The 26,220-nt window shown below is 39.2% G+C and overlaps 1 protein-coding gene across 3 annotated transcripts in view; it reads left to right on the forward strand.

The window, feature by feature from the left end:
- The window catches only part of vav3 (vav guanine nucleotide exchange factor 3), a 218,550-nt gene that overhangs the window by 127,544 nt on the left and 64,786 nt on the right, over positions 1-26,220 (forward strand). For all 3 annotated transcript variants that reach the window (XM_008109114.3, XM_062977938.1, XM_003220077.4), the window contains exons 16-17: positions 17,169-17,270; positions 20,162-20,262. In XM_008109114.3, the coding sequence (XP_008107321.1) occupies positions 17,169-17,270; positions 20,162-20,262 (203 nt within the window). The remainder of the gene's footprint in view (positions 1-17,168; positions 17,271-20,161; positions 20,263-26,220) is intronic.

The raw sequence follows: 26,220 nt of genomic DNA on the forward strand, positions 1-26,220 counted from the left end.
AATTTAATTAGGCAACAAGCCTTTCTGCTAGATATCCTTTGATGTGACAAATCTGGGATGTATGAGTATTAACATATGGAGACTTGATTGATTGATTAATTCACTAAATGCTGTTCTTCAAAGATTATTTTCTGTGCTACAGCTAGAAAGTTCTAAACAAATAAAGAATTTATGCCAGAGAGAAACAGAAGGAGAACATTTATTTGGTGGAAAAAATGAAGAAATAACTGTTTGGTGTGCATCTTCGTCAACATACTTTCTCTTGGTTTGTCTAAATAATGGTAATTAATAGAAAATTTGCCAGCCATTTTTCTTTGTGAGAACAGATGACTGTCAAACAGCAGACACTCTCTGGAACTGACATTTGGATTGTGTCATCCAAACATTATAGGGCTATATTAAAATTTACTGGCTGTTAGGACAGACTCTTTGAAATGAATGGGCAGGATTCATTGCTCCTCTCAATTTAGGTCAAACATCAGAGCTCATGATATGTAAGTATCTCTGTTAAGCATTTTGGGTGTTCAGGTATTATGGGTGTGAGTTACCTCCATGAAAAATCAGGTCCCATCTACACTGCCATGGGGGCCCTGGTGGCGCAGCGTGTTAAAGTGCTGAGCTGCTGAACTTGTGGACCAAAAGTTTGCAGGTTTGAATCCGGGTAGCGGAATGAGCGCCCGCTGTTAACCCCAGCTTCTTCCAACCTAGCAGTTCGAAAACATGCAAATGTGAGTAAATCAATAGGTACCACTCCGGCGGGAAGGTAACAGCGCTCCATGCGGTCATGCCGGCCACATGACCTTGGAGGTATCTGTGGACAACGCCAGCTCTTCAGCTTAGAAATGGAGATGAGCACCAACCCCCAGAGTCGGACATGACTGGACTTAACGTCAGGGGAAACCTTTATCTTTACCTGCCTACACTGCCATATAATGCAGTTTCAGTCAATTGCATTGAGCTGGATTATATGACAATGCAGACTCACATAATCTAGTTCAATGCAGTTCAATCTACATTATATGAGTCTACACTGACCATTATAATGCAGTTCAAACTGCATATGTGACAGCATAGATGGGGCCTCAGTTGCCAAAAGAAAGAAAAGAAGGAAAGGGAAAAAATGAGAATCAATTAATCACAGAGTTCAAGATGTCTCTCTTTATATTTGCCTTAGTATAATGCTTACTGAATACTGTTGGTTGTCCATTTCTATTTTTTTTCCATAATGGGCACATACCATTCTTCCTTTTCATCAGTAAAATAGTACTTTTGCCCACATGCTTCCCCTGTTGATGTCTTTACATTTCTGACTCCAAAAGGTTTTTGAGCAAACTATCCCATTTGGGATATGACTGATTTTACATTGCAGTCTTCTACCTGCGTGTCCAGCAGCCAGCCCCATTATAAATTTAAATGCCTAAATTTACTACTGACTGGACTATTGCAGAATCTAAACCAAAATTTAATTGCATTTTGGCTATGACTACTCTCCATATTTTGCATATAACTACTCTGGTCTGTTTTTCAATGGAAAAGAAATCACACCATTATGTTATAAGTATCAAATATTTCAAATTTTGTACCAGAATTTGTATGAACATTGTTCATGTTGTTACCTAGTTATCTTGTCTAGATGTTCTGGTCTAGAGTATGTAATATCAATGCGGGAATTGCTCTCTAGAATTAATGCAGTTTGACACCACTTTAGCTGCCATGGTTCAATGCTATGGAATACTGGGATCTGTGGTTTGGTGAGGCACCAGGACCCTTGGCCAGAGAAGGATGAAGATGGTGTAAAACTTCCATAGCACTGAGCCATGGCAGCTAAAGTGGTGTCAAATTGCATGAATTCTGCAATGTAGGTGCACCTACGCTGCCATATAATCCAGTTTATCAAAGCAGATAATTCAGATTATCTGCTTTAAACTGGATTATATGAGTCTACAATGCCATACAATCAAGTTCAAAGTAGATAATCTGGATTTTGTATGACAGTGTAGATGGGACCTAAGACATAACCTCAAAACGTTGAGGTCCAAATGGTGGGTGATAGCCAGCAGTGTGGAAAATCTGTTGGGCAGCCTGGGAACCTGTCACCCCATGTCCCACATTGTCCACATTGTCCTCTTACCCATCCCACAGGGGCAAGTGTCTCCACCTGGCTTCCCCCACGCTCGCCCCATTTTTTCCTATGAGAACATGGGAGTCCTCCACAATGCACCACTGGAAGTAGCTCTATATCATCTGATGGGATCTGGCAAGCTCTGTGATTCCAGTGCCCTGTAGTGTCCTAGGATGCTGACATTTGTTAATGTGATATGTATATTCATATTGTTCTTCCATGTATTGTTTGATGTGATATGTTCCAGGAATAGTTTCCTTATGTGATCTATAGTTTGTTTTGACTAGACCTAACTTTGCCTGTACAATATTTGTTGTATCCATTTGGACTAAAGTTTAGCCACATTTTTTGTAAAACCAACACTCCCACCCCACAATAATGCAAGAACATATCCCTTATCGCTGGAATTTTAGGTGGAAAGGTATTTTCTCCTTTATATACATAGTTTTTCTCCTTTTATTGTTGAGGAAATTAATTAAATTGAAATTACTTGGCATCTGGATGGGAGGAGGTGAGCTGTTAATTAAGTGCCCTAGGAAAGCAATTTTTCAAGATTTAATTGAAATGTTTGTAATGGGTTTAAGCAATGACTCGGCAGTGGCCCTGATGCAAAAAGGTGAGAATGTGCATGGGTTTTAATTGCTTGAAACTTGACCAGTATTGAGTAGCTGTTGAGGAAGCATTAGTTTAGCGGGGAAAGGAGTGTGCATGGCTGCTCACTGCAAATTTTTCAGTGGAAACATTAATAGAGAGAGGAATGTATTTTAGGTCAAAGGTGACTATGAGTCCATAAGCCTAGTGACCATTGATTGGAACTAGGAATTGGAATAAAACATATCATAAATATCAGAAACAAAACCTCTTTAACATTCCCCTCAGAACAACTGTGGAGCATTAAAGTATTCTGCCTCAGTTAAGTACTATAAATAGTAAATTACCCAGTCCCAAAGTTCAAAAAAGAGCCATCTCGAGGGAGGCAGCAAGGCAAGCAGGCATTACTAAGTTGGACTTGGCCTTCTCTTTGGCTGCAACGGAGTTTGGAATGTTGTTTTTGAAAATCAGTTTGTTAATGTTGACTGTTAGAAATTGACAGATTAATTCACCTTCATTAGGATCAGGAAATGAAATAATTTAGTCCATTGAATGGTGCTAATGAATTTGTTCCTTAATTTGATAAGTATAAAAATAAATCCTAGGATTTAAAGGAAATGGCATGCATAAGTTGTTACCATTCATCCACAATGGCATGTTTGGTTATTGATTCTGTCAAAAGTGCTCTGGTTGTTATTTGAAATATCAACATAGTCACCTGAGCAGCCCAATCATGATGGCGGATTGACCAGATATCCACATTCTGCTTAAACATATTTAATAATTGGAATCTCAGGATATTTGTATGGGAAATTAACAAGCTTCATGGTATGCTTTTAGGCAACTTAATATATGCACTTCTAGATATACAACATATATATTATCCTATTATCCATTCAGGGAAAAACATAGTCATAACAAAATCTTGGCAGTGAGCTTCATTACATTGAATTGCATGTAGGACATCATACTTGCTTTATATAGCATCATATAACCATTAGGATATAAGACTTTCATAGAGACTTTTATAAAACTTGAGCTTTTCTCTTTCTTTAACAGACTTTTTCAGATCACATAGTGCAGCATTATCATCTTAAACACTAAAATTTAGTCATTTATCAATTGCGATCATGAACCCCATCAGATTATTTCATATTTGCCCTAGTGTCTATTAAGGTTTTGTTCATATATGCCATAAAGGTTTCATGTGCACATAATTGTATGCCTTATATCATTTCCATAACCATCTGTTGAAGCCTTGCACATATCTAAAAAGACATTCAAGGTTATTTCCTTGATTAGTGTTACATCTTAACATTACATTATATGCATATTAGTAGGCATTCATTACAAACCGAATGAGATATATCTATCTGTGTTAACATAGCCTTACCAGTGCCAGCATATACCAGCATATTAGGATAATTTATTAGTCTGTTAGCATATCAGAAACACTGTGATTGTCTGAGACAGCAATAGTCCTCATTTGATACGTGCTACTAAGACAGTCTGATCAAATGCTTTATCAAAATTGCTCAGTGCTTTTATTCTGTCCTTAGTTTTGGCCAGATTATCATGTATCCAGTCAAAACAAAGGTGTTCACTATTTCTTGTTTATACTTACCTAATCAAAACAAAGATATATGATTCCAGTCAGTGCACCATAGACGTTTTCTCATTGCCTGCCATTTTTGGTTGAATCATCCAGCACTAGAAGGGTTATTCTATCTACTGGGTACATACATAGGGTTGTAATAGATCATTCTACTCATGTCTCACAGGATGAGACTAGAAGCTCTGGTGTCCTCATCTCTTCTTTTGTCTACATTCCAATAAACATTTTTCCCAGTCTTAAAGTGATCCCAATTTTCAACAGATACCTAAACACAGCTTCCTGTATTACATCTTTTACTCTATAGGAAGCACTGAATCACATTTTTGTACTCTAAAGGTATATTCTCAGGTCACATAGTTGGCAACTGAATAATTTGACCTGTAACAATCTGACATGGGACCCAAGATAGTTTACAATTTGCCCATAATAGTAGTAATGTTTTTTTCCCACTCCCTAAGGCACACATTTCTTATATAACAGTCTACAGGAGGGAGAAGAAGATTATTTTCCTTTATAGGTAGCAAATGTTTGTTGATACATTTGAAAGATTGTCTGTATTATCCTTGAAAGGTTGTCTGTCTCTTCATGCCTTTGTTTCGGGGATTAGGATTTATTCTCCAAGACTGGCCTTGAACTTGTAATGTGGGCTCTTTTTTGTATATGGTCACACAGTAGTAGTAAATGTTATTTTAAAAAGTAATGTCAGTTGAAGCCTGAACAATAAACTACGGAACTGCAAACCAAATGCCTTACCTAAAAAGAAAAGATACTGGTATTTCTCTCACTGTAGCCTTATGGTCACAGGAACCTTTAATCTATAGAACCTATCAAAGCTACACTGCCATAGTATCTTTATTTGGTAATTGTAGCTCTAAAATCCAATTGTTGATTATCGAGGACAAAATGTAGGGCTTTCAGTTGCTCATACCAGTCAGCCTTGGTATGATTTTAGCTTGAAACTAATGGCCTAACATAAGGGATGCTTGTGCAAGATTTTGTTTTCTTTATTTTATACCATCCCGTTTTCAGAAACCCTTGTTCACATCAGACCCAAATTTATTTAAACAAATTTTGTATGTTGACATTCAGGAAAGGTAAATGTCTTTGTCTAGCAATCATTTTAACTGAAATACTGTGGTTTTTCATACTGTACATCTTTTGATGTAGAGAGATGGACTCCCCCTCTCCCTTATATTTAGCAATTTGACCTTTTACAGGGAAGAAGAGAATTTTAATGTCATACCTCCCAAAAGAATGAAAATCCATTGTACTCTCCTCCACAACTTTTTTCTAATATATCCTCCTTGGACAAACTATCAAATACTGAAGTATTTGGATGAGGTGCTTGAGAGGTGAGCATAATGACAGACTGTTACATATGATAGCACTGCTCCTTCCTGGTTTAATCTCTTTGTAAATGCTAACAGTGCAGAACAAGCATACATTTGACAACATGTGGAACCATATTCTTTGGTGATATCAGTAGGCCGCACTCTGAATTAAAAGGATCAATCAGGTTTGGCAACCAAACTGATTTCCTAAGGCCCTTCTACACAGTCATATAACTCAGAATATCAAGGCAGAAAATCCCATAATATCTGCTTTGAACTGGGCTATTTGAGTCCACACTGCCATATATTCCAGTTCAAAGCAGATAATGTGGGATGTTATTCAGCTGTGTGGAAGGGCCTCCAGTTTTACAAAAATGTTACTATATTTTATCCTGGTGCCCAGGAACTTAGGAGCTCATCACACTAGGGGAGTGGTGGGCAGGGAGTAGACGGTAGCGTTTTCTTTCTGTCATGTTCCATGGCTTTCTATCTTGAAAGAAGAATAATAATTTACTAACCTGCATCACACAGGAAGCACCTCTGTCAATTTCTAGTTAAACCATGTGCTTCTTTCAACATCACACCTCTATCCTCCTTTTTATATATTTTTGCTGTTACTGAAACTGCACCTTTATCCAAGAACTTGTCAACATTGGCCCTAAAATCCAAAGTGGACTGGAAGTTTCACTGAAACTCTGGAACAGCCTTTCACTTTGGGTGTGGTGAGCATGACTGGCTTCCATGCTAATTGGTCTGCTTTCATGTCACCTTTTTCTGGGTTTGGAAACACAGAGAAATAGTGGATATATTGGACCTGTGATGCCCTCATCCCCATTGCCACAACAGACTGCTACAGAGATCTTGGCCTTCACCAGCTGTCAGCAAAGGCATCCCACATTGGCCAGGAGCTCACCTGGAGATCGGGGCCATCCAGCAGTGGGAAAGTGGACAAGAAAGTTAAAGTGATAGTCCAGTGGGGACACTTCTGGAACAATTAGGAACATTGCCCTGGGATATTTTGTAGGTGTAGATGAGCCCTAAGTCTTCATGATAATACATTTCTAAACTTATACATTACCTCAGGTAGGGTGGTTAAGACATCAAATGGTTTTCCTCTTCAGAAACATTATTTTTCTCCTGTTCAACATAGCAATTTACATTTTTATTGCAATATCCTAAGGGCTCATTTCAGGCTACAAATATTAGTGCATTAACAGATAAGCACTAATATGCACTAATCATGTTATGCACTAATTCATGCATAACAGATAAGCCCCTCCACCCCACAAGTAATGCAAAAGAATTATCCCAAAATGCTGACTGGCAAAAAGGTAACAACATTATATGGACATCTAATGGGTTTGAACATCTTAGGGAGATCAAGGTTTTGGTGATTGGCATATTGATATATAGTTGTGTGGAACTGTGGAACTCCCTCCCTAGCGATATAAGATTGCCCCTTCCCTCCTAGCCTTCAGAAAGAAAGTGAAGTCCTAGCTCTGGGATCAAGCCTTTGGATAAGAACGTAGTGAAATAATACATGTATATTTGTGCAATGATCATGGAACGGCTTGGACTATGTCTCTCGGATGGCATGATTTTAATTGATTGTCAAGTTTTTAATGTTATTGTTTGTATTTTAATTCTATGATATTTTAAATGTATGTCAGATATGTTTCCTGTAGGCATTGAACAAGTGCCTGTGTAAGCTGCTTTGGGTCCCCTTCGGGATGGAGAAAGGCGGACTACAAATGCGGTTAACAAACAAACAAACAAACAAATAATAGTTTAGTTGGAACTAAAATCTGTGCATGTGCATAGTATTAAATTGTCTTAAAGTGTTTTAACTAGTTATAAGAGATGTATGTTTCAAATGTCAAATATTTCTATGTCTGGTTAAATAATTGTTCTTGTTTCTGCTCTTATTGGTTTTATTGTATGCCACTTTGAGTTCTTTGTATATAGAGTAAGATCTAAATATTCAAATAATTAAATAATCTCAAAGCAAATTTGCAGCACTACTAATATTGAACAACTAGATGCCACTGCATTTAAGCAGGCAATTCTCTTATCTATGGTTTGTGTTTGCGTAGTCCATTAGAAGGTATTTACAGTAGCTTTGATCTTTGGTGATGTATCATCCACACATATTAGTTCAACACTTGATGATTGCAGCATTGTAACATGTATAATGAGTATCATACAGTAAGTGTCACTGATATGTGGGTTTTTTTGTTTCCTTGAGCATCAGTGCATAGTGCTGCTGGATGGTGACACTTGACATCTTCAGCCTCAGGTCATTTAGGACATGTATGCATATTAGAATAGGTGATTTTCCCCTACCCCATTTCCATCATTCTCTTATATCCACTAACCAAATTAGCTGAAGTTCTAATAGTTACCCTTCCTAAGAATTTTGGCTTAGAAAGTATTTGAAATGTTGAAAAGTTAATTAGTGAAAATGACATAGGAAAAAATATTGAAATGGAGGAACATTTCCAAAAAGCCCTCCCAATGGGAAGTAATACTTGGATAGATTTATGATTTGACACATCTTACTCTTTTGCTTCAAATCACATTATTTCAATCTCATCAGATGTGACATATAATTTGACTGTATAAGCTACTGTGACACAATGCATAATGCCTGAGCAAATATTGAAATGAGGAAAGGAGTTTTCAAATCCATGCTTAATGCAGCATTATATTGTTTTGATAAGGATTTTCCTTCTTCCTTTTGTAGGAAAAAGGGTGGGTAGGTGGGCAAATTTTGTTTTCTTCTCTGTATTCATCTTGAGTCTTCAAGCACAGTCATAGAGTCCATCTTCTTTTATGCAGTAATTAAGCTTGCAGTAAGTCCTGTATGAACAAGGTTCAGTTGATTTTGCCTGCCCTGCCCAGTCAATGTCAACCGTAGTGAAGAGGTAAAATGGAAACCTGAGTCCACTGGTGATCCCCCAGCCTTTGGTACCTTTTTGTTTCTTCTGCTTGGGTTTTCTTGGATATTAATTCAAGACACTAGATTGTTCCAATCATTTACTCCCCTTCTGCTTTTTTTCATGTCAGGAGTGACTTGAGAAACTGCAAAGTCACTTCTGGCGTGAGAGAATTTGACGTCTGCAAAGATGTTGCCCAGGGGACGGCTGGATGTTTTACCATCCTGTGTGAGGCTTCTCTCATCTCCCTAGCAAAGACTATTCTTAAAATTCAGGCTGGTTTGAGCTATTAGCTAGTTGCTTGAGAAGATCATTTTAAGAGAGAATGATTGTGTTTTATTCTTGTTATTTTAAATATAAACTGTTTTAAATTTGTATTGTTTTATTTTATTTCTGGGATAGCTCCCCACTCCCTTATAATAGTTGTTTTTCATCCATGATTATTTTAAATCTATTTTGTGTGAGCTAGTTTGAGTCTTGCATTTGGAGAAAACTGGACTCTACAATAAGAAAAAAGCACTGAGCTGCTGAACTTGCAGACCGAAAGGCCGCAGGTTCAAATCCCGGGAGCGGAATGAGTGCCCGCTGTTAGCTCCAGCTTCTGCCAACCTAGCAGTTCGAAAACATGCCAATGTGAGTAGATCAATAGGTACCACTCCGGTGGGAAGGTAACGGTGCTCCATGCAGTCATGCTGGCCACATGACCTTGGAGGTGTCTACGGACAACGCCGGCTCTTCGGCTTAGAAATGGAGATGAGCACCAACTCCCAGAGTCAGACATGACTGGACTTAACGTCAGGGGAAACCTTTACCTTTTTTACAATAAGAAACTCAACAAATGCAGGAATTGTTGTTTATTTGTTCAGTCACTTCCGACTCTTAGTGACCTCATGGACCAGCCCACACCAGAGCTCACTGTCAGCCGTTAGAATAATAGAATCATAGAATCATAGAATAGTAAAGTTGGAAGAGACCTCATGGACCATACAGTCCAACCCCCTGCCAAGAAGCAGGAAATCGCATTCACACACACACAGCCACCCACAACTTCTTCAAGGTCAAGCCAGTCACTGCAAAGATACCATCTATCCATCTTGCCATCCAGAAATATGGCAATATGCAGAAATAAAACAGAATTTCTCACCAGGAGAAATTTCATATTGAAATAACTGATAGTCATGTATTTCAGATAGACATGTGCACTTTAACCTAATACCTGTTGCTACTTCCAGCTTGTGAAGATTAACTAAATCAAAGAGATACTTGATTCAAAGTACTGCTGAGTTATTCACTCCTTCAATCAGTGAATATGCACTGGTTATCACTAGCAATTGGATTTAGACCTATATGTTTGCTGAAGATAGTCTTGCAAACACAAACCTTGTAGTTCATTTCAGACAAAGAGGACTCAAGTTTAAGAGAGAAGTTTACATTTTTAATCTCCAAAGAATTCATTTTCATTATTACTCTGAAGTTATCTGAGACATAGGTTTACTACTTCAGTGACATCTAGATTTATAGTGACACCTAGACGAGGCATGGGAAAACTTTTTTTTGTATTGGGGCCGCATTGTGGGCCTGGTTGAGAGGGCTGGACTGGGAAGGAGGGTGGCCAGTAACATGCTGGGTGGGATGGGCCCAGGAGGGAGACGGCCTGGGAGGGGGCAGGACTGGGAGGGGGCAGGGCAGGTCAGGTCAGGGCCCGGGTCATCTTCAAGTTGTCCTCCTCATCTAAGGATGAAGCTGTTTGCCCCGTCCTTATGCTGGAAGGAAAATGAGACATGCGGTGACTGCCCTGATTCTCTTCCCCTGGTCTTCGGGCTGTTCTCTTGGCATTATGCATGGAGAAGGATGATACACATGATGGCCAAGAGTCCTCCGGAGGGCTTTTAGCTGCTGCATGCCTTCATCAGGCCTTTCTATTGGCATAAGGACAGGGCCGCTTGCACCGTCCTTATGCCGGTAGGAGGGCGAGACATGTAGTGGCTGAGAGTGCTCCAGAGGACTCTGAACTGCTGCGTGCCTCCCCCCCCAGTCTTTCTGCATAGGATGTGGCAGACCACAGTGTCTTTATAGTGAGAAGACAGAGAAAATGAGTAGGGCCTGAGATAAGCACCCGGGGAGCCACATCCGCCCCCGGGCCTTAGTTTGCCCATACCTGTCCTCAGGGCCTTAGCCAGAAAAAAATTTCGGGGGGGGGGGGGGGGTTGAAAATTTGGGGGGGGGGTTGAACCCCTAGCACCCCCCACCCCCGCTACAAACCTGTCAATATCTGCTTGAGATAGTGACTGGAGGGACTCTTAATGTTTTGCGTCTCATAGATTTAGCATGGGGATTTGGTTAACCAGTTAAAATTCATGAGTAAACCAGGTTTTTTTTTATAACCTGAAAAACATCGGGGGGGGGGGGGGTTGAACCCCTAACCCCCCCCCCTCGCTACAGGCCTGCCTGTCCTACTGTGATCTAGGCACATGGTGGAGGGCATTTTGCTATTGATAATTTGATTTTGCTGAAATGTGCCGGAACATTTCTGCTGTTGTGAGAGATTTTAAAAAGTTTTAAACTTAAAAAATGCATATTTCTCTTGCAAGATTTAATACTTCAGGCTTTTACCTAAGAGAATGCCACACTGGCATACTTCTACTCTGAGTTGAACCTAAGCTGTTCTTCCACTGATCTCATATACAATGTTGTAGGCCCCCCAAAAGAGTTGAATCAGTGCCGGTTCAATATGGAGGCCAATGAAGCCCCCGCTTGGGGCGCAGGTCCCCAGGGGCGCCATTGAGCGCCCCCCCCCCCCCCCCGCGGGGACCACTGGCTCCGTCGACGGCTAATGCGATAGGCCTCAGTTGAAGCCTTCCATGTTTGGCAGCGGCAGGCATGGCTTTTTCTTCCCTTCTCTCTCCTCTCTCCCCCCCCTCTCTCTCTCTCTCTCTCTCCAAACTCTGAGGCCTGGATCCGCCCTCCTGGGCCTTCTCCCGGCCTCCGAGGCCTGGATCCACCCAACGGGGCCTTCTCCCGGCCTCCAGGCCCTTCGCTCGCCCTCAGGGGCCTGTGGCAGGCATCCTCAGAGGTTTTGAGGTCTGTTGGAAGCTAAGTAAGTGGGGTTTATATATCTGTAGAAGGTCCAGAGTGGGAGAAAGAAGTTGGATGGCCATCTATAGAGAATTGTATCTCCTTGCCTGGGAGTCTGCTTATCTACTTATCTGGTGCTTTTTTAAAGCAGAGGCTGGATGGCCATCTATTGGGAGGGTTCTAATTGTATCTCCTTGCCTGGGAGTCTGCTTATCTGCTTATCTGGTGCTTTTTTAAAGCAGAGGCTGGATGGCCATCTATTGGGAGGATTCTAATTGTATCTCCTTGCCTGGGAGTATTCTTATCTGTTTATCTGGTGCTTTTTTAAAGCAGAGGCTGGATGGCCATCTATTGGGAGGGTTCTAATTGTATCTCCTTGCCTGGGAGTATGCTTATCTGCTTATCTGGTGCTTTTTTTAAAGCAGAGGCTGGATGGCCATCTATTGGGAGGGTTCTAATTGTATCTCCTTGCCTGGGAGTATGCTTATCTGCTTATCTCGTGCTATTTTAAAGCAGAGGCTGGATGGCCATCTATTGGGAGGATTCTAATTGTATCTCCTTGCCTGGGAGTCTGCTTATCTGCTTATCTGGTGCTTTTTTTAAAGCAGAGGCTGGATGGCCATCTATTGGGAGGGTTCTAATTGTATCTCCTTGCCTGGGAGTATGCTTATCTGCTTATCTGGTGCTTTTTTTAAAGCAGAGGCTGGATGGCCATCTATTGGGAGGGTTCTAATTGTATCTCCTTGCCTGGGAGTATGCTTATCTGCTTATCTGGTGCTTTTTTTAAAGCAGAGGCTGGATGGCCATCTATTGGGAGGGTTCTAATTGTATCTCCTTGCCTGGGAGTATGCTTATCTGCTTATCTGGTGCTTTTTTTAAAGCAGAGGCTGGATGGCCATCTATTGGGAGGGTTCTAATTGTATCTCCTTGCCTGGGAGTCTGCTTATCTGCTTATCTGGTGCTATTTTAAAGCAGAGGCTGGATGGCCATCTATTGGGAGGATTCTAATTGTATCTCCTTGCCTGGGAGTCTGCTTATCTGCTTATCTGGTGCTTTTTTTAAAGCAGAGGCTGGATGGCCATCTATTGGGAGGGTTCTAATTGTATCTCCTTGCCTGGGAGTATGCTTATCTGCTTATCTGGTGCTTTTTTTTAAAGCAGAGGCTGGATGGCCATCTATTGGGAGGGTTCTAATTGTATCTCCTTGCCTGGGAGTATGCTTATCTGCTTATCTGGTGCTTTTTTTAAAGCAGAGGCTGGATGGCCATCTATTGGGAGGGTTCTAATTGTATCTCCTTGCCTGGGAGTATGCTTATCTGCTTATCTGGTGCTTTTTTTAAAGCAGAGGCTGGATGGCCATCTATTGGGAGGGTTCTAATTGTATCTCCTTGCCTGGGAGTATGCTTATCTGCTTATCTGGTGCTTTTTTTAAAGCAGAGGCTGGATGGCCATCTATTGGGAGGGTTCTAATTGTATCTCCTTGCCTGGGAGTATGCTTATCTGCTTATCTGGTGCTTTTTTTAAAGCAGAGGCTGGATGGCCATCTATTGGGAGGGTTCTAATTGTATCTCCTTGCCTGGGAGTATGCTTATCTGCTTATCTGGTGCTTTTTTTAAAGCAGAGGCTGGATGGCCATCTATTGGGAGGGTTCTAATTGTATCTCCTTGCCTGGGAGTATGCTTATCTGCTTATCTGGTGCTTTTTTTAAAGCAGAGGCTGGATGGCCATCTATTGGGAGGGTTCTAATTGTATCTCCTTGCCTGGGAGTCTGTTTATCTGCTTATCTGGTGCTTTTTTAAAGCAGAGGCTGGATGGCCATCTATTGGGAGGGTTCTAATTGTATCTCCTTGCCTGGGAGTCTGCTTATCTGCTTATCTGGTGCTATTTTAAAGCAGAGGCTGGATGGCCATCTATTGGGAGGATTCTAATTGTATCTCCTTGCCTGGGAGTATTCTTATCTGTTTATCTGGTGCTTTTTTAAAGCAGAGGCTGGATGGCCATCTATTGGGAGGGGTCTAATTGTATCTCCTTGCCTGGGAGTCTGCTTATCTGCTTATCTGGTGCTTTTTTAAAGCAGAGGCTGGATGGCCATCTATTGGGAGGGTTCTAATTGTATCTCCTTGCTTGGGAATCTGGGGAAGTTTGCTTATCTGGTGTTTTTTTAAAGCAGAGGCTGGATGGCCATCTGTCGGGAGGGTTTTAATTGTATCTCCTTGCCTGGGAGTCTGCTTATCTGCCTATCTGGTGCTTTTTTAAAGCAGAGGCTGGATAGTCATCTGTTAGGACAGGTCCTTTTTTCTCTCTCAAGTCTCTCCTCTTCTTTTCTTTCAAGTCATCCTGCATAAAGGTAACTATCATGTCTCCAGTGGGTTAGTGAAATGATGTCCTTTTGGATTGAAAAAATATTTTCAAGCTATTGATGGTTGAATATGTGGGTACAGAGTTGGTTCAGATAACTTCATATAGCTTTATCAAACCACTTCTTCTTCTTCTTCTTTTAAAATATTTAAATGGCAATGCCAAAAGACAAAAGAAAAAGAGAAAAAATAAAAAGGGGGAAAATGTAAAAATAAAATAAAATCAAAAAATAAAGTTCCCTACTTCTGGTCTGTAGGATTCAGGAAGAAAGGCAAGTGGGGTTTATTTATCTGTGGAATAATGTCCAGGGTGGGAGAAAGAGTTCTTGTCTGTTTGAGGCAAGTGTGAATGTAGCAATACAGTAGAGTCTCACTTATCCAACATAAACAGGCCGGCAGAAGCTTGGATAAGCGAATATCTTGGATAATAAGGAGGGATTAAGGAAAAGCCTATTAAAAATCAATTTAGGTTATGATTTTACAAATTAAGCACCAAAACATCATGTTATACAACAAATTTGACAGAAAAAAGTAGTTCAATACGCAGTAATGCTATGTAGTAATTACTGTATTTACGAATTTAGCACCAAAATATCACGATATATTGAAAACATTGACTACAAAAATGTGTTGGATAATCCAGAACGTTGGATAAGTGAGACTCTGCTATACTTTTATTTTTGAGCTATTCGGTTTTTTGGGGGGGTGGCAAAATTCGGGGGGGGGGGATGGCAAAATTCGGGAGGGGGCACCAAAATTCTGTTCGCTTACACTTGAAAATTATCTAGGGCCGGCTCTGAGTTGAATACAAAGGTATATCTATTTGTTTTCCTTCTTCTCATTCTAAATTTTCTAACTGGAGTAAATGCAAAACATGTGCCTAACAAGCATAGGAGAAAATTAATTTTCTGTGAACTATTTATAAGTTTTATACTTTTTAATATTTCTGTTTTACTTGTTAATATGATAAAGGCTAAACACAAAACTATAAAATAAATGTACCACATTGTGACACAAATTGCACTTTACTGTGACTAGAAATCAATGTTGGCATTCTAAAAATTGCACATGTAGGTCACACACGTAAGGGTAATGTGTTCCATTAGCAGCTGCTGTGTTCATCTCAAATTGCTTATTTAGACAAGTCTGTTCACAGATGACAGTTTCAGCAAATATAGCTTTTTCTAGAAAATCTGTAAAGGAGCAAATGACAAGTAACTGATAAAATTTCTGTGGGTTTTTAAAATTCTTGTTTGATAAACCAATAAACTACTGAAATGCAATTGGCCTTAATTTGACTTAAGAGGAACAAGGGATATTTAAATGATATCAGATGTATAGTGTGAATAAACTTGCCTTCATATTATGTGTATTGCATGTATATGAAATGTAAAATGAATTTTGAGTTTAGACTTGGGTCCCATCTCCAAGATGTCATTATGCATATGCATATTCTAAATTCAAAACATTTCCGGTCCCAAGCATTTTACATAAGCAATATAATACTAATAATAATACAATATAATAATATTAATTATATATTATTTAGTACATGTAATATTACTGGTAATATTACAGCATAGTGGTATGGTGCAATATGTTGGTATATAGTGCTAGTGTTGTGCTGTGCTAGTGATATAATACACTGTATGTAAATATTATTTTAAAGCCGTTCTGAGTTAGGGGCTTTAGGGGTGAGAAGGGTGGGATATAAATGTAGTAAATAAATAAATAGAGATATTTAACCTGCAATATAAAAAATACCCTCATTATTATAATTTTTGTTTTTTTGCGACATGCTTTTTTGACAGACAAAAAGTTTCATGATGTCCTTCTTATAATGTTAAACATTATGGAGTAGAAAATTACTGATTATGGCAAGCACCAAAATCATGACCTGATAATATGAAAGGTTCACAAGGGGCAAAAAGAACGGAGTAGTGTGAGGATAGATTGTTCATGGACTGTTTATAATTAAAACTCTTGACATCTAGCTATAGCAGTCTTGGGACCTCATCACATTATCTGCCGGAATTGCCACAGATCATGCCAAATCTGGCTGTGCCCATCAGGGGGAACCTGTCACCCTATTCCCCACATCACCTGACTTAACCCCTTACCCATCCCATGGGAGGAAGTGTCCATAGCCCGCCCCCCCCCCCCCCCATGTTGCTGCATTGTTGTACACCAGTTCCTCTTCAGCTGTGCCACGGAGTCCCACCGGAAGTAGATGTACATCATGGGATGGGAGCTGGTGGGCTCCATGGCAAAAGTGAAGATTACACTGCCAAATTTGGCCCATCTGATGAGGTCATTGGTGCAATACAAACATTTGTTAACTTTATGTGCACAAGAAGACAAGATGTTGCTTGTTTCAGGAAGATTTTAGTATGGGGTGACTGCTATACGTATTTTGCTTAAGATCATCCGTTGGGTTTTCATGGCCAAGTGAGGTCTGAGTACACCACAAAGGCTTTTTACCAATTTAGGCTCTAGTCCAGGGGTCCCCAAACTAATGCCCAGCGGCCACATACGGCCCATCGAAGCCATTTATCCAGCCCCCACCACCTCCCTCGCCTGGTGCGTGCCTTCCCGAGCTTTTCTTGTTTATAATGGTATTTTAATTATTATTTAATTAATAATTAATTATCAAGGGGGTGCTTTGCTGGTGCTTTTGGTGCACAAAGGCAGAAGGGGGCTGGACTAAATGGCCCAAGTTGTCTCTTCCAATCCTCATTATTATTATTATTATTATTATTATTATTATTATTGACACAAAGACACAGTATAACACAGCAAACAAGATATACATGCTGGATTTCGTATCACAAAATCACAAGTTCCCAAGCGTTTAGGGCTGTGTGATGCATCCAACCCTTTCTATTATTTTTATTATGATTATGATTATGATTAACATTGAGGCTGTATTTGTTCCTGTTTGGGTTTTTTTACTTCAAAATAAGAGATGTGCAGTGTGCATAGGAATTTATTTATATTTTTTTTTCCAGCTATAGTCCGACCCTCCAATGGTCTGAGGGACCGTGAACTGGCCCCCTGTTTAAAAAGTTTGGGGGCCCCTGCTCTAGTCTTTAAATATTTATTGTTATTGTGCTAACAAAAGCATTTGTTGTTTTTTTTTAAGATCCAACATAAGGCCACATTATTCTGAAACAAGTACCCATGACTTCAAAATGCATACTTTTACTCGTGTCACATCCTGCAAAGTCTGTCAGATGCTTCTGAGGTGAGTGTGAAATGGGATGAATAGTAAGAATGACACTAAAATCTGGAAGAACTATTATATTGCATATTTAAAAATGTGTCATATTTAAAACTGGCAGGATGAGAAATTCAAATGTAGTTACAGTGCTTGAACTACATGTTTGGTAAGAGATGTAGAATTTTCAACTGAGGGAAAAGAAGGTCAGAGACTGTTTCCCTCTCTGGTTTTATACCAGTTGATCGCAAAGTGAGATTAGAGTCTCAGCAAAAGAAAATGTGTCCAGGTCAAAGAGTTGCAACAGAAAACCTCTGCTTCCATCTTGTCTACCCAAATGTCTCCTCTTCATCTGTTTTTCACATGGTTAACATATATGCGATTAATTATTTGTTGCAAAGTGGACAGTTCTGCCGCAGGATAAATTACATTAGTCTAGCTATGGCCAATGGAAGAAATTTAGTTTGTGTAACATTATTATTATTATTATTATTATTATTATTATTATTATTATTATTATTTTATTATGACACAGCAAACAAGATAGATATGCTGGATTTCATATCACAAAATTACAAGTCGAACACTTCCCAAGTGTCTAGGACTGTGTGATGTATTTTCGGATGATGCGCGCAGATCCCAGCAGGGTGGCCTTTTGCAGTTGGCAGATTGTAATTTTGTCAATGTCTATTGTTTCCAAATGCCAGCTGAGATCTTTTGGCACGGCACCTAATGTGCCCATCACCACCGGGACCACCTGCACTGGTTTCTTCTTCCTCTTCTTCTTCTTCTTCTTCTTCTTCTTCTTCTTCTTATTATTATTATTATTATTATTATTATTATTATGTTTATTTATATCCTGCTGGGAGGAATGCTAGGAGTTATTAAAATATGAATTGTTTTTAATACTAATGATGTTTAATACTGTTTTAGTATTTATATTTTAAATTGTATTGTAATGCTTTTAATGTTAGCCGCTTTGAGTCTCCTTATGGACTGAAAGTGGCTAACAGTAAAAGCATTACCATACAATTTAAAATATAAATACTAATCAGTATTAAACATCATTAGTATTAAAAACAATTCAGTCATATTTAATAACTCCTGGCATTCCTCTCATGTTTTCATAGAGATAAGATATCCCACATAATTTGAAAAAAGTATTATTTAGAAAATAAAGCTTTTATAAAACTTTAAGAAATATAGTGATGGATATAATTATTCTCACTGAGTCTGATACCCAAATAAGTGATATGAGTTGTATAATCACAAAAGTCTGTGAATTATTGTGACTCATTTTGAACTTTTAAAGAGTCAAGTTATTCTTGAGCTTCAGGAATGGCTTGTTCTACAGATGGTAATAAATTATAACTCAGTTTTCAGTGCATGAATAACTTAGTGGGATCCAAATATTTGTTTCCCTCTGTTTCTTTCAGTTTCTACATTTAAAAGGTTTTACATGGCAGTACTGGAGTTAATATTTTGACAGTTGGTTTACTATAGTCAGCCACAGTCTTTCTTTATAGCTCCTTAAGACATCCAAAAGAAATTCCTCTCTTGTGAATTGTATTAAGATGAGAATGCAGAGAATCTTCTGTGAATGCGAGGTGATTGTAAGGTTAACTTTCCATGATAAGATTTCTGTTGGTTAAAAGCAATACAAATGAAAAGCCATTGAACTTCATTTCTTGAACAATTTGAGCCAACATGTGGCTATTACTGAATGCGATACTCAGTTGGATATCCCTCCAAACATTGAGAAGCCTTTATTGTTAATGAGCCATAAAGTTATTTTTGTCTTGTGTAAACCTTTTCTTCTTTCTTCATTGCCCCTGAAAGATTTATTGCACTTTCAAAAATGTATTTATATTGTAATATGTTCGGTTGCTGAAAGTAATTCAGAAATCTGATAACCAGAGCTGAGAGTTTGGGAGCTAATACCAGAACTGGCCCTGCAGTTACGGCATGGTGAGGCATGCATCTCAGACAACAGGATTCAACAAGAAGTGAATTGAGCTGTTGCTATTCCTCTGCATCACTAGACTCATTCTTTGTCTTTTTTGTGCCTCACAATGCAGCTGTGCCTTTCCTTAATAAAGGAGCAGAGTGATATACCCTGAATAATCCATGTGGATATTCATACATCCACATGTAGCGTTGTTTTCATTGAACATGGGCACCTTTTTGACTTAGAGCAGGGAAGAGGATTGCTCTCCTTCTTCGCCACCCCCTTCTGTCTTCAAGTCATGAAGCTGCATTTGTTGACACCAGCATAGGCACCCAGAAAAGACCAGGGGCTCTCCTGAGGTCCATGGCCATCACTGTGGTGGCAAAGGATGTAAAAGGTAATAATGATGGTCATATCGGGCTTCACTTGGTTCAGCCCAATTGGACAGTCAGGGCTCCTTAGTTTGGCAGCAGAGAAGTGCAAACACTTCAGCACAATCTGGGACTGGTTTAATTCAGAGCAGCCTCAGATTTAGGTGCCTGTATACGTGGATGGCCCTCAGATCCTTAATATCTACTAGTAGAGCTGGCCTTGGCCTCAGTAAAAGTCCTATTCTGCACAACTGTTGAGTAGAGGTCACTACAAGAAACATCCAGGGTCTGAACAGGTCTGTAAAGGAAAAGGTGACATCTCTATTATTCAAACTCTGTAAGATTTTTTAAGGTTTTATATACTGGCTGAGCAACTCATAGGCACCCAGGCCATTCTTTCAGTAATGGTACTACATGTCTCCTATTCAGAAGCATTGCCGAGCTGTTTAGGGAGAGTTTTACTTGTATATTCTGCAATAAAGTCTGACTCGGAACTAAAAATAGTCAGAGTGGTCACTGGGGAATGTGTTTCCCTTGATACTTCGTTGTACACAAAATGTTGATCCTCTAATTTTCCCATTATTGAATGCTTATTACAGGGGAACATTCTATCAAGGCTATTTATGTTCAAAATGTGGAGCTGGAGTCCACAAAGAATGTCTGGGAAGACTAGAGCATTGTGGCAGGGCTAATTTCGGTGGTAAGTCATATTTATTGTTTGGGATACCACTTTTAATTAGGCTATGAACATTTGCCAGATAGAATTAAGACTTAATTTCTCTCCAATTCATTTTCATTGTGTCACCAACACTATTACAGGGGTCATTTATAAGCACAATTCTATCTGAATGTTGAAGTCATCATGACTTTTGCAAATTTGTTGCAATATAAAATTGTGAAGGAGATCCAAAGAACAGCATTAGTAGTTCTGCACACTTGGAGGAACTTATTTTTTTTAGTTATATGTTTGCTGAAAAGCAGTTTTTCTTCACAATTTTTCATACTTAATAATAAACTATTTCTGAAACTAAGGGACACTAGATGTCCTTGTTCAAAGCTACCTTAGTCAAAAATTCCAATAGGCATTCTTAAGCTCTTTGAGTTAGTTAATATGGAAAATGAAGGTGTCAGTAGTTATTAGTCAAGATAGTACACCTGAATGCCACTCACTGAGAACAATGGTGGGACAGACCTATAGCTTTGGTGTTTCCTCTAAGTGTCTCATTGACTCAATCCACACACTCGTTCAACAAGAGTCCTGTTACTCTAGCCTTTCTTCATCATTATCTAACATGGTTAATTGTTGCTCAGCCTTTAGTTTATTTAAGAACAGTTTCTATTGCTGTTGACTGTTCCAAAAGTTGTTTGGGAAAGTGGTCATTTTATCAGAGATGCCTCAGGCAGCTTTTATTCATAAAATCTCATATGTTATATAAAACTCATACACAGAATCTGTTTCTAAATTCAGCACAATATATTGAAGTTGTAAGATAGGAACAGTAACATGAAATAGGCCATGAAATCTACTACACAAAAGCAAGATGACAAATGTCTAAAGACCAAGATGGAACTACTAACAAAAAGTCCCTATTAAGAGGTAATTAGTATTGCTTCAAGATAGTAAAGTACTTGAATAATGTCCCACCAGATAGTCTTAATGCACTGGAAAGCCCATATAGTAGGAAGTGAACTCTAATGTTGTGGGGACCAAAGACATTTAGGATTCTGAAAGTAAAAAAGGAAAATACTCTGAATGCAGCTTTAAAACATTTAACACCATTATACTGTAGCTACTAATTTCTAAAGCATTTGATATCTTTTTGATGCTCTACAGAACAAAATCTAAGACAGTATCTCCCAAAATGTAGAAACCCTAGTTTGTACAGTAAGGTGCATAGAATAAGTCAAGGTTGTCAGTTAAAGTGTATAAGAGAAATAGCGTATACATTGTTTGGGAGGTGATTCATATCAGTAGAACAAAAGGAACAGAGATGAAAATTCAGAGTAAGAAATAAACCACAGGGGGAATTAGACATTAGAAATGCATGACTTTAATGTATTGTCTAGTCTGGGAGCTAAAATACCATAATTTATTCTATATCTGAGTTTTGAGATTACTGTCATCACGGGACCTTGTCATCACTTTCCCTTAAAAGGATATTATCTTTGGATGAGTTGTTGTGTGATGTATAGGCCACCCAGTATGTGAACACTTGTACTTTGGGATAGTGAGGCTGTTTTCATATCCAAAGTGGTTCCCCTCCCCACAGAAAAGCCAACAATCTGACCTAAACAAAATATAGGTTCTACCTCTTCCAGTGGGTAATATTGGAAATATTCCCTTTACATTCCTGAGGTCCAAGTAAGCACTGGTCCTTATGTGTTCACTTTCAGAAAAGATTCATAACAACAAGCACAAATGTATATTTTTTACAACTAGGTTTGCCACCTTAATTTGTCCAGATCTCAAGTTGTAAACTGAAGTCCACAACAATCTCAAATCCTGGAGCCCATCTACACTAGAAAATTATAATGTTACAATCCCACCTTAACTGCAGTGGTTCCATCCCATGGTAACATGGCATTTGAAGTTTAGAGAGGAGTTTTTGGAATTCTCAGCCGGAGGATTCAAGTGCCTTCTCAAACTACAAACTCCGGGATTCCATAAAATGTTGCCATGGCAGTTAAAATGGAATCACAGTGCAATAAATCAATTCATATGATGGGCTCCTGTTTCTAGGTTTGCTTTTTAAGGTCTGATGTAATGTTTTTACAATGCAGACCAACTAAGCATGGTCAGTACTCATTTAATTTCTTAGACCTAGTTATAAAGGCAAATCATAGCTTACTAAACTGAGCTCTACTAGCTGGATGAATGTATAGAGAGATAGCCATGTTTTGTTAACCATCTAGCCACCATCTATTTTCAAAATCATTTCAAATCATTTATTCAGATTCTATTTTGCAACAAATCCTTAAATAGGAAAAAAAAATAAACTGTGCTATAATTTGTGACCTTTCAGATGCATCACAACTCCAGTATTCTGCACCATTGGGCTATACTGAGTAGGGATGCTGGATATTGTAAACCAACACAAAATGCCTTGCCCGACTTACCAGGCAAGGTCTGTTGCGGTGCTGGGCATCCCCTTCCCAACATGGTGCCTGCAGGGGGCTTCTTCTTCCCAGAAGACCCCTGTGTGGCGGGAAAGGTTCCCACCACTTGGCCAACTGGCCAATCGGCAGTAGGCCAGGCCTTGCCACCTGATTGGCCAGGGCCGGGACAGCCTTTTTAAGGCTGCCCTTGGCCAATGCAGGCACTGGGCCTGCTTCAGTTGTTTCTCCCTCTCACCCAGCATTATGTTTGTGTTTCCAGTTTGCTGTTCATTGTCACAACTCCTGGTTAGCGTGTGCCATGGGCCCTGGATCTGGCTTGCTTACTCCCCCCCCCCATTGGTAGGAGGGGGGAGTTTTCAGTGTTTCCAGCGGTGCAGCGGTCTCTATGGCCCAATTTGGTGTCATCCGCACCCTGGCGAGGATAGCAGTATTGGTCAGCAGCGGGCTCCCCGATCCATGATCCAGGACCCATGCATGCTTACCAACCCTTGTTCCTGTAATCAGTAAACAAGTTGTGGACATTTCTTATCCCAATCCTGTGTTTGTATCTTTCTTGGTGCTGTCAGCTGGAGGCATGTCGCCCATGCACACGCAATATAAATTTGAAGTAAAAACTGGATAACCACCACAGGTTGTCTGTTCTGCAATAATAATAATAATAATAATAATAATAATAATAATAATTTTATTTTTATACCCCGCCCCATCTCCCCGAAGGGACTCGGGGCGGCTTACATGGGGCCATAAGAAAATTTTGAGTATAGTTATGTGCCATTCTTTTGCAAAGAATTGGAAATCTTGTTTGAAATTAATATTTCAAAGGCGTGGTATTATTTGGAGCTCTTTTGGGACTTTAATTCTTACCCAGATTGTATGAGAGACTTGGAAAACTGCCATATTTTCCACAGAGGAATTGAAAAGGAAAAAAAGAGAATAAACCAATGCATTCATGTTCATGATTAGGTCATTTAAAACAGCACAGCATTTCTAATTTTAGAAAATCAGGCCAGGGGTTTAAAATAAAAACTAGAAAAGAACACCCTACATCTTTGATGTTATAAAATGATAATTTATTCAATTCATTAATCCATGAAGTTGTCTGTGTGTGATCTCTGCCTCTAGCAGTTGAACAGAAATGGCTTAATTATGATATCCTCAAAAGGATATGGGAAGAATCTGCTAACATATAATAGGGTGACTGAACTCAAAGAGGGACAGGGTGCCTGCTCTTTTTAATAATTGTGTAGAAATGAATTTCTGAATATATGGCTTGTCATCCAGGTTAAGACAAGCTACACATCGCCTAACCATATAGGAACTCTAACTTATTGTTGTCTCTTCATCACACTGTTTCTTAATTAGCTCTTCAGCTTGGTTAGCATTTTAGATCTGCAGTATTATCCAATGTCTGGGCATTTCTAACAACCGGAAGATGAGCTTTAAAGAGTATCCTGCTGTTTGTGTTGCACTACATTAGAAAATCTATTTATAATCCATTTAAAATGAAGCTCTGTAGTAGCTGGCTATGATTAGAAATTGAGTGCTTCAGTTTTCTCTGAGGCAAAATGCTGGACTAAAAAAACACCTGGGAACTTTTCTTGAAATCAGTAGAGTCAGCATATGCATTGCATTTTTTCTTATGCCAAATGGTATGACTTGATGGTCATTTCATGATAAGCTATTCAAACAAACTGGAGGGTTGGCCCATTTATGCCATGGATAATATGAAATGTTGAGTACACATTTTTATAAAATACCATGTTGAACTTTGCCCATAGGAGTGTCCAGATTACTCATGATTATTTTTTAGTTTCTTCCCTAGCCTTTTGTTTCATTTATGTCAAATAGTAGTAGGCTAGCATGGCCCATCATCTTTCAAGAAGAGAGTATTAGGGCTCAATTCCCAAATATGTTGTTTGCAAACTAAGCTCTCATTTGAACATAGCAGGAGTTCCTCTTGCCTAACAGGACTGGCTTTGTTACGGCCCAGTAAGTTTATTAAGAAAAGAGTATCTAATATGCAAACAGTTTCAAAATACTTCCATGAGCTAGATTTCCAGGAGCTTAACAAAAATGCAATGACCAACTCTGAACAGGAATTCCGAAAATCACCCTAGGCAAAAACAAGAAACTGTAATCTAAGGTTTGTTGCACTTAAACTAGAATTATATCCAAAAGCTTGGAAGCATGAACATGATCATAAACCAAAGGCTTCATACTTGAATTTACTACAACCCCAAAGGCTTGAAACTTGAAGCAAGATTTATAATCTAAACAGGAAGCATGGAACAGGAAAATAAGATTCAGACTCAAGAACAGAACTCTTTACTCAGAGCTCCCAAGATGGGCAACTTGACACATGAAAATCCAACATTGATCTCCCCAATGAACGTTGACTCCAATTCCTTAAGAATACTCTCTCTTACCCATGACATCACTCTTTCTCACACTTAGGTTCTCTTTGTTTATCTTTCAGTCTCTGGGAACACTGGATTTGTCTCTTCTGATCTGTAAACACTAGGTTATCTGTAACCCCCCTGTCTCCTCCATGTTCCTTTCAGAGTCAGTCTCTGGCAGATTCTCATGAGAATCATTGACTGTTTCCCCAATAACAGATCTACCCAAAATATTCTCTTTGTCTCAAAAAACATGTTTGCTTCTCCCCACAGAAACACCAGGCTCAACCAGAAAATCCTGGTCCTCATCCTCAGAGCCTTCACAAGCCTCAACAAGCTTTTTCTGTTGCATTTTGTAGTATTTGTCTATTTGCACAATAGAGGCAAAGAATGGGGGCATAGTAACATTTGCACAAAGTAGTGTTTTTGGCACCTAAAGCAATTATTCCCTGAAAAGAAAAATGCAGCTTTCTGTCCAAAACAACCACAAAGTAGCATTTTCTGCACATAAAGCAATTGTTCCCTGCAAATAAAAATGCAGTTTTCTGTGCAAAACAATCATAAGTGAATTTTGCACATGTCTTAAATTACTATACATGAAAACTACAGTTTTTGAAGACATCCTCACCATGAGAAGAAAATTGCTCAAATGTCTCATTGCTTCCTTTAAGAATAATATTTTTGAACAATTTCCAAACACTAAACTACAGGTACTTATTGTTATAAAGTCTTCACCTTGATTCCAACTTAAGGAGACCTTATAATTCAGTTTACTTGGCAGAATTTATTCAAAGAACATTTGACATTGCCTTCCTCTTAGATGGTGTTTGACTTGCCCTGTAGTTTTCTGTGGTTAAGAGGAAATTTTAACCCTTATTTCCTGGAGTTTTGGGGCGGTTTCATACTGTGCCAAAATCTGCCTTTCAGAACTGAGTCAAAATGCCCTAGGACCTGACAGCAGGTCCACACACAGACCTGTAAATTCCAGGACATTGTCTCCTACTATCCTCATAGACTTCCTCTGTAGTGGATCAAAATGGAGGGAGGATGGGGGACATCCAGTGGAAGTTTTTTTAAAAAAAATTACTCCGTTATGTGCTGAACCGTATATGCACACATGCAAATATCTTAATATAAGCACAGAT

This window comes from Anolis carolinensis, chromosome 4 (assembly GCF_035594765.1).
Source record: "Anolis carolinensis isolate JA03-04 chromosome 4, rAnoCar3.1.pri, whole genome shotgun sequence".
NCBI classification, from domain to species: domain Eukaryota; kingdom Metazoa; phylum Chordata; class Lepidosauria; order Squamata; family Dactyloidae; genus Anolis; species Anolis carolinensis.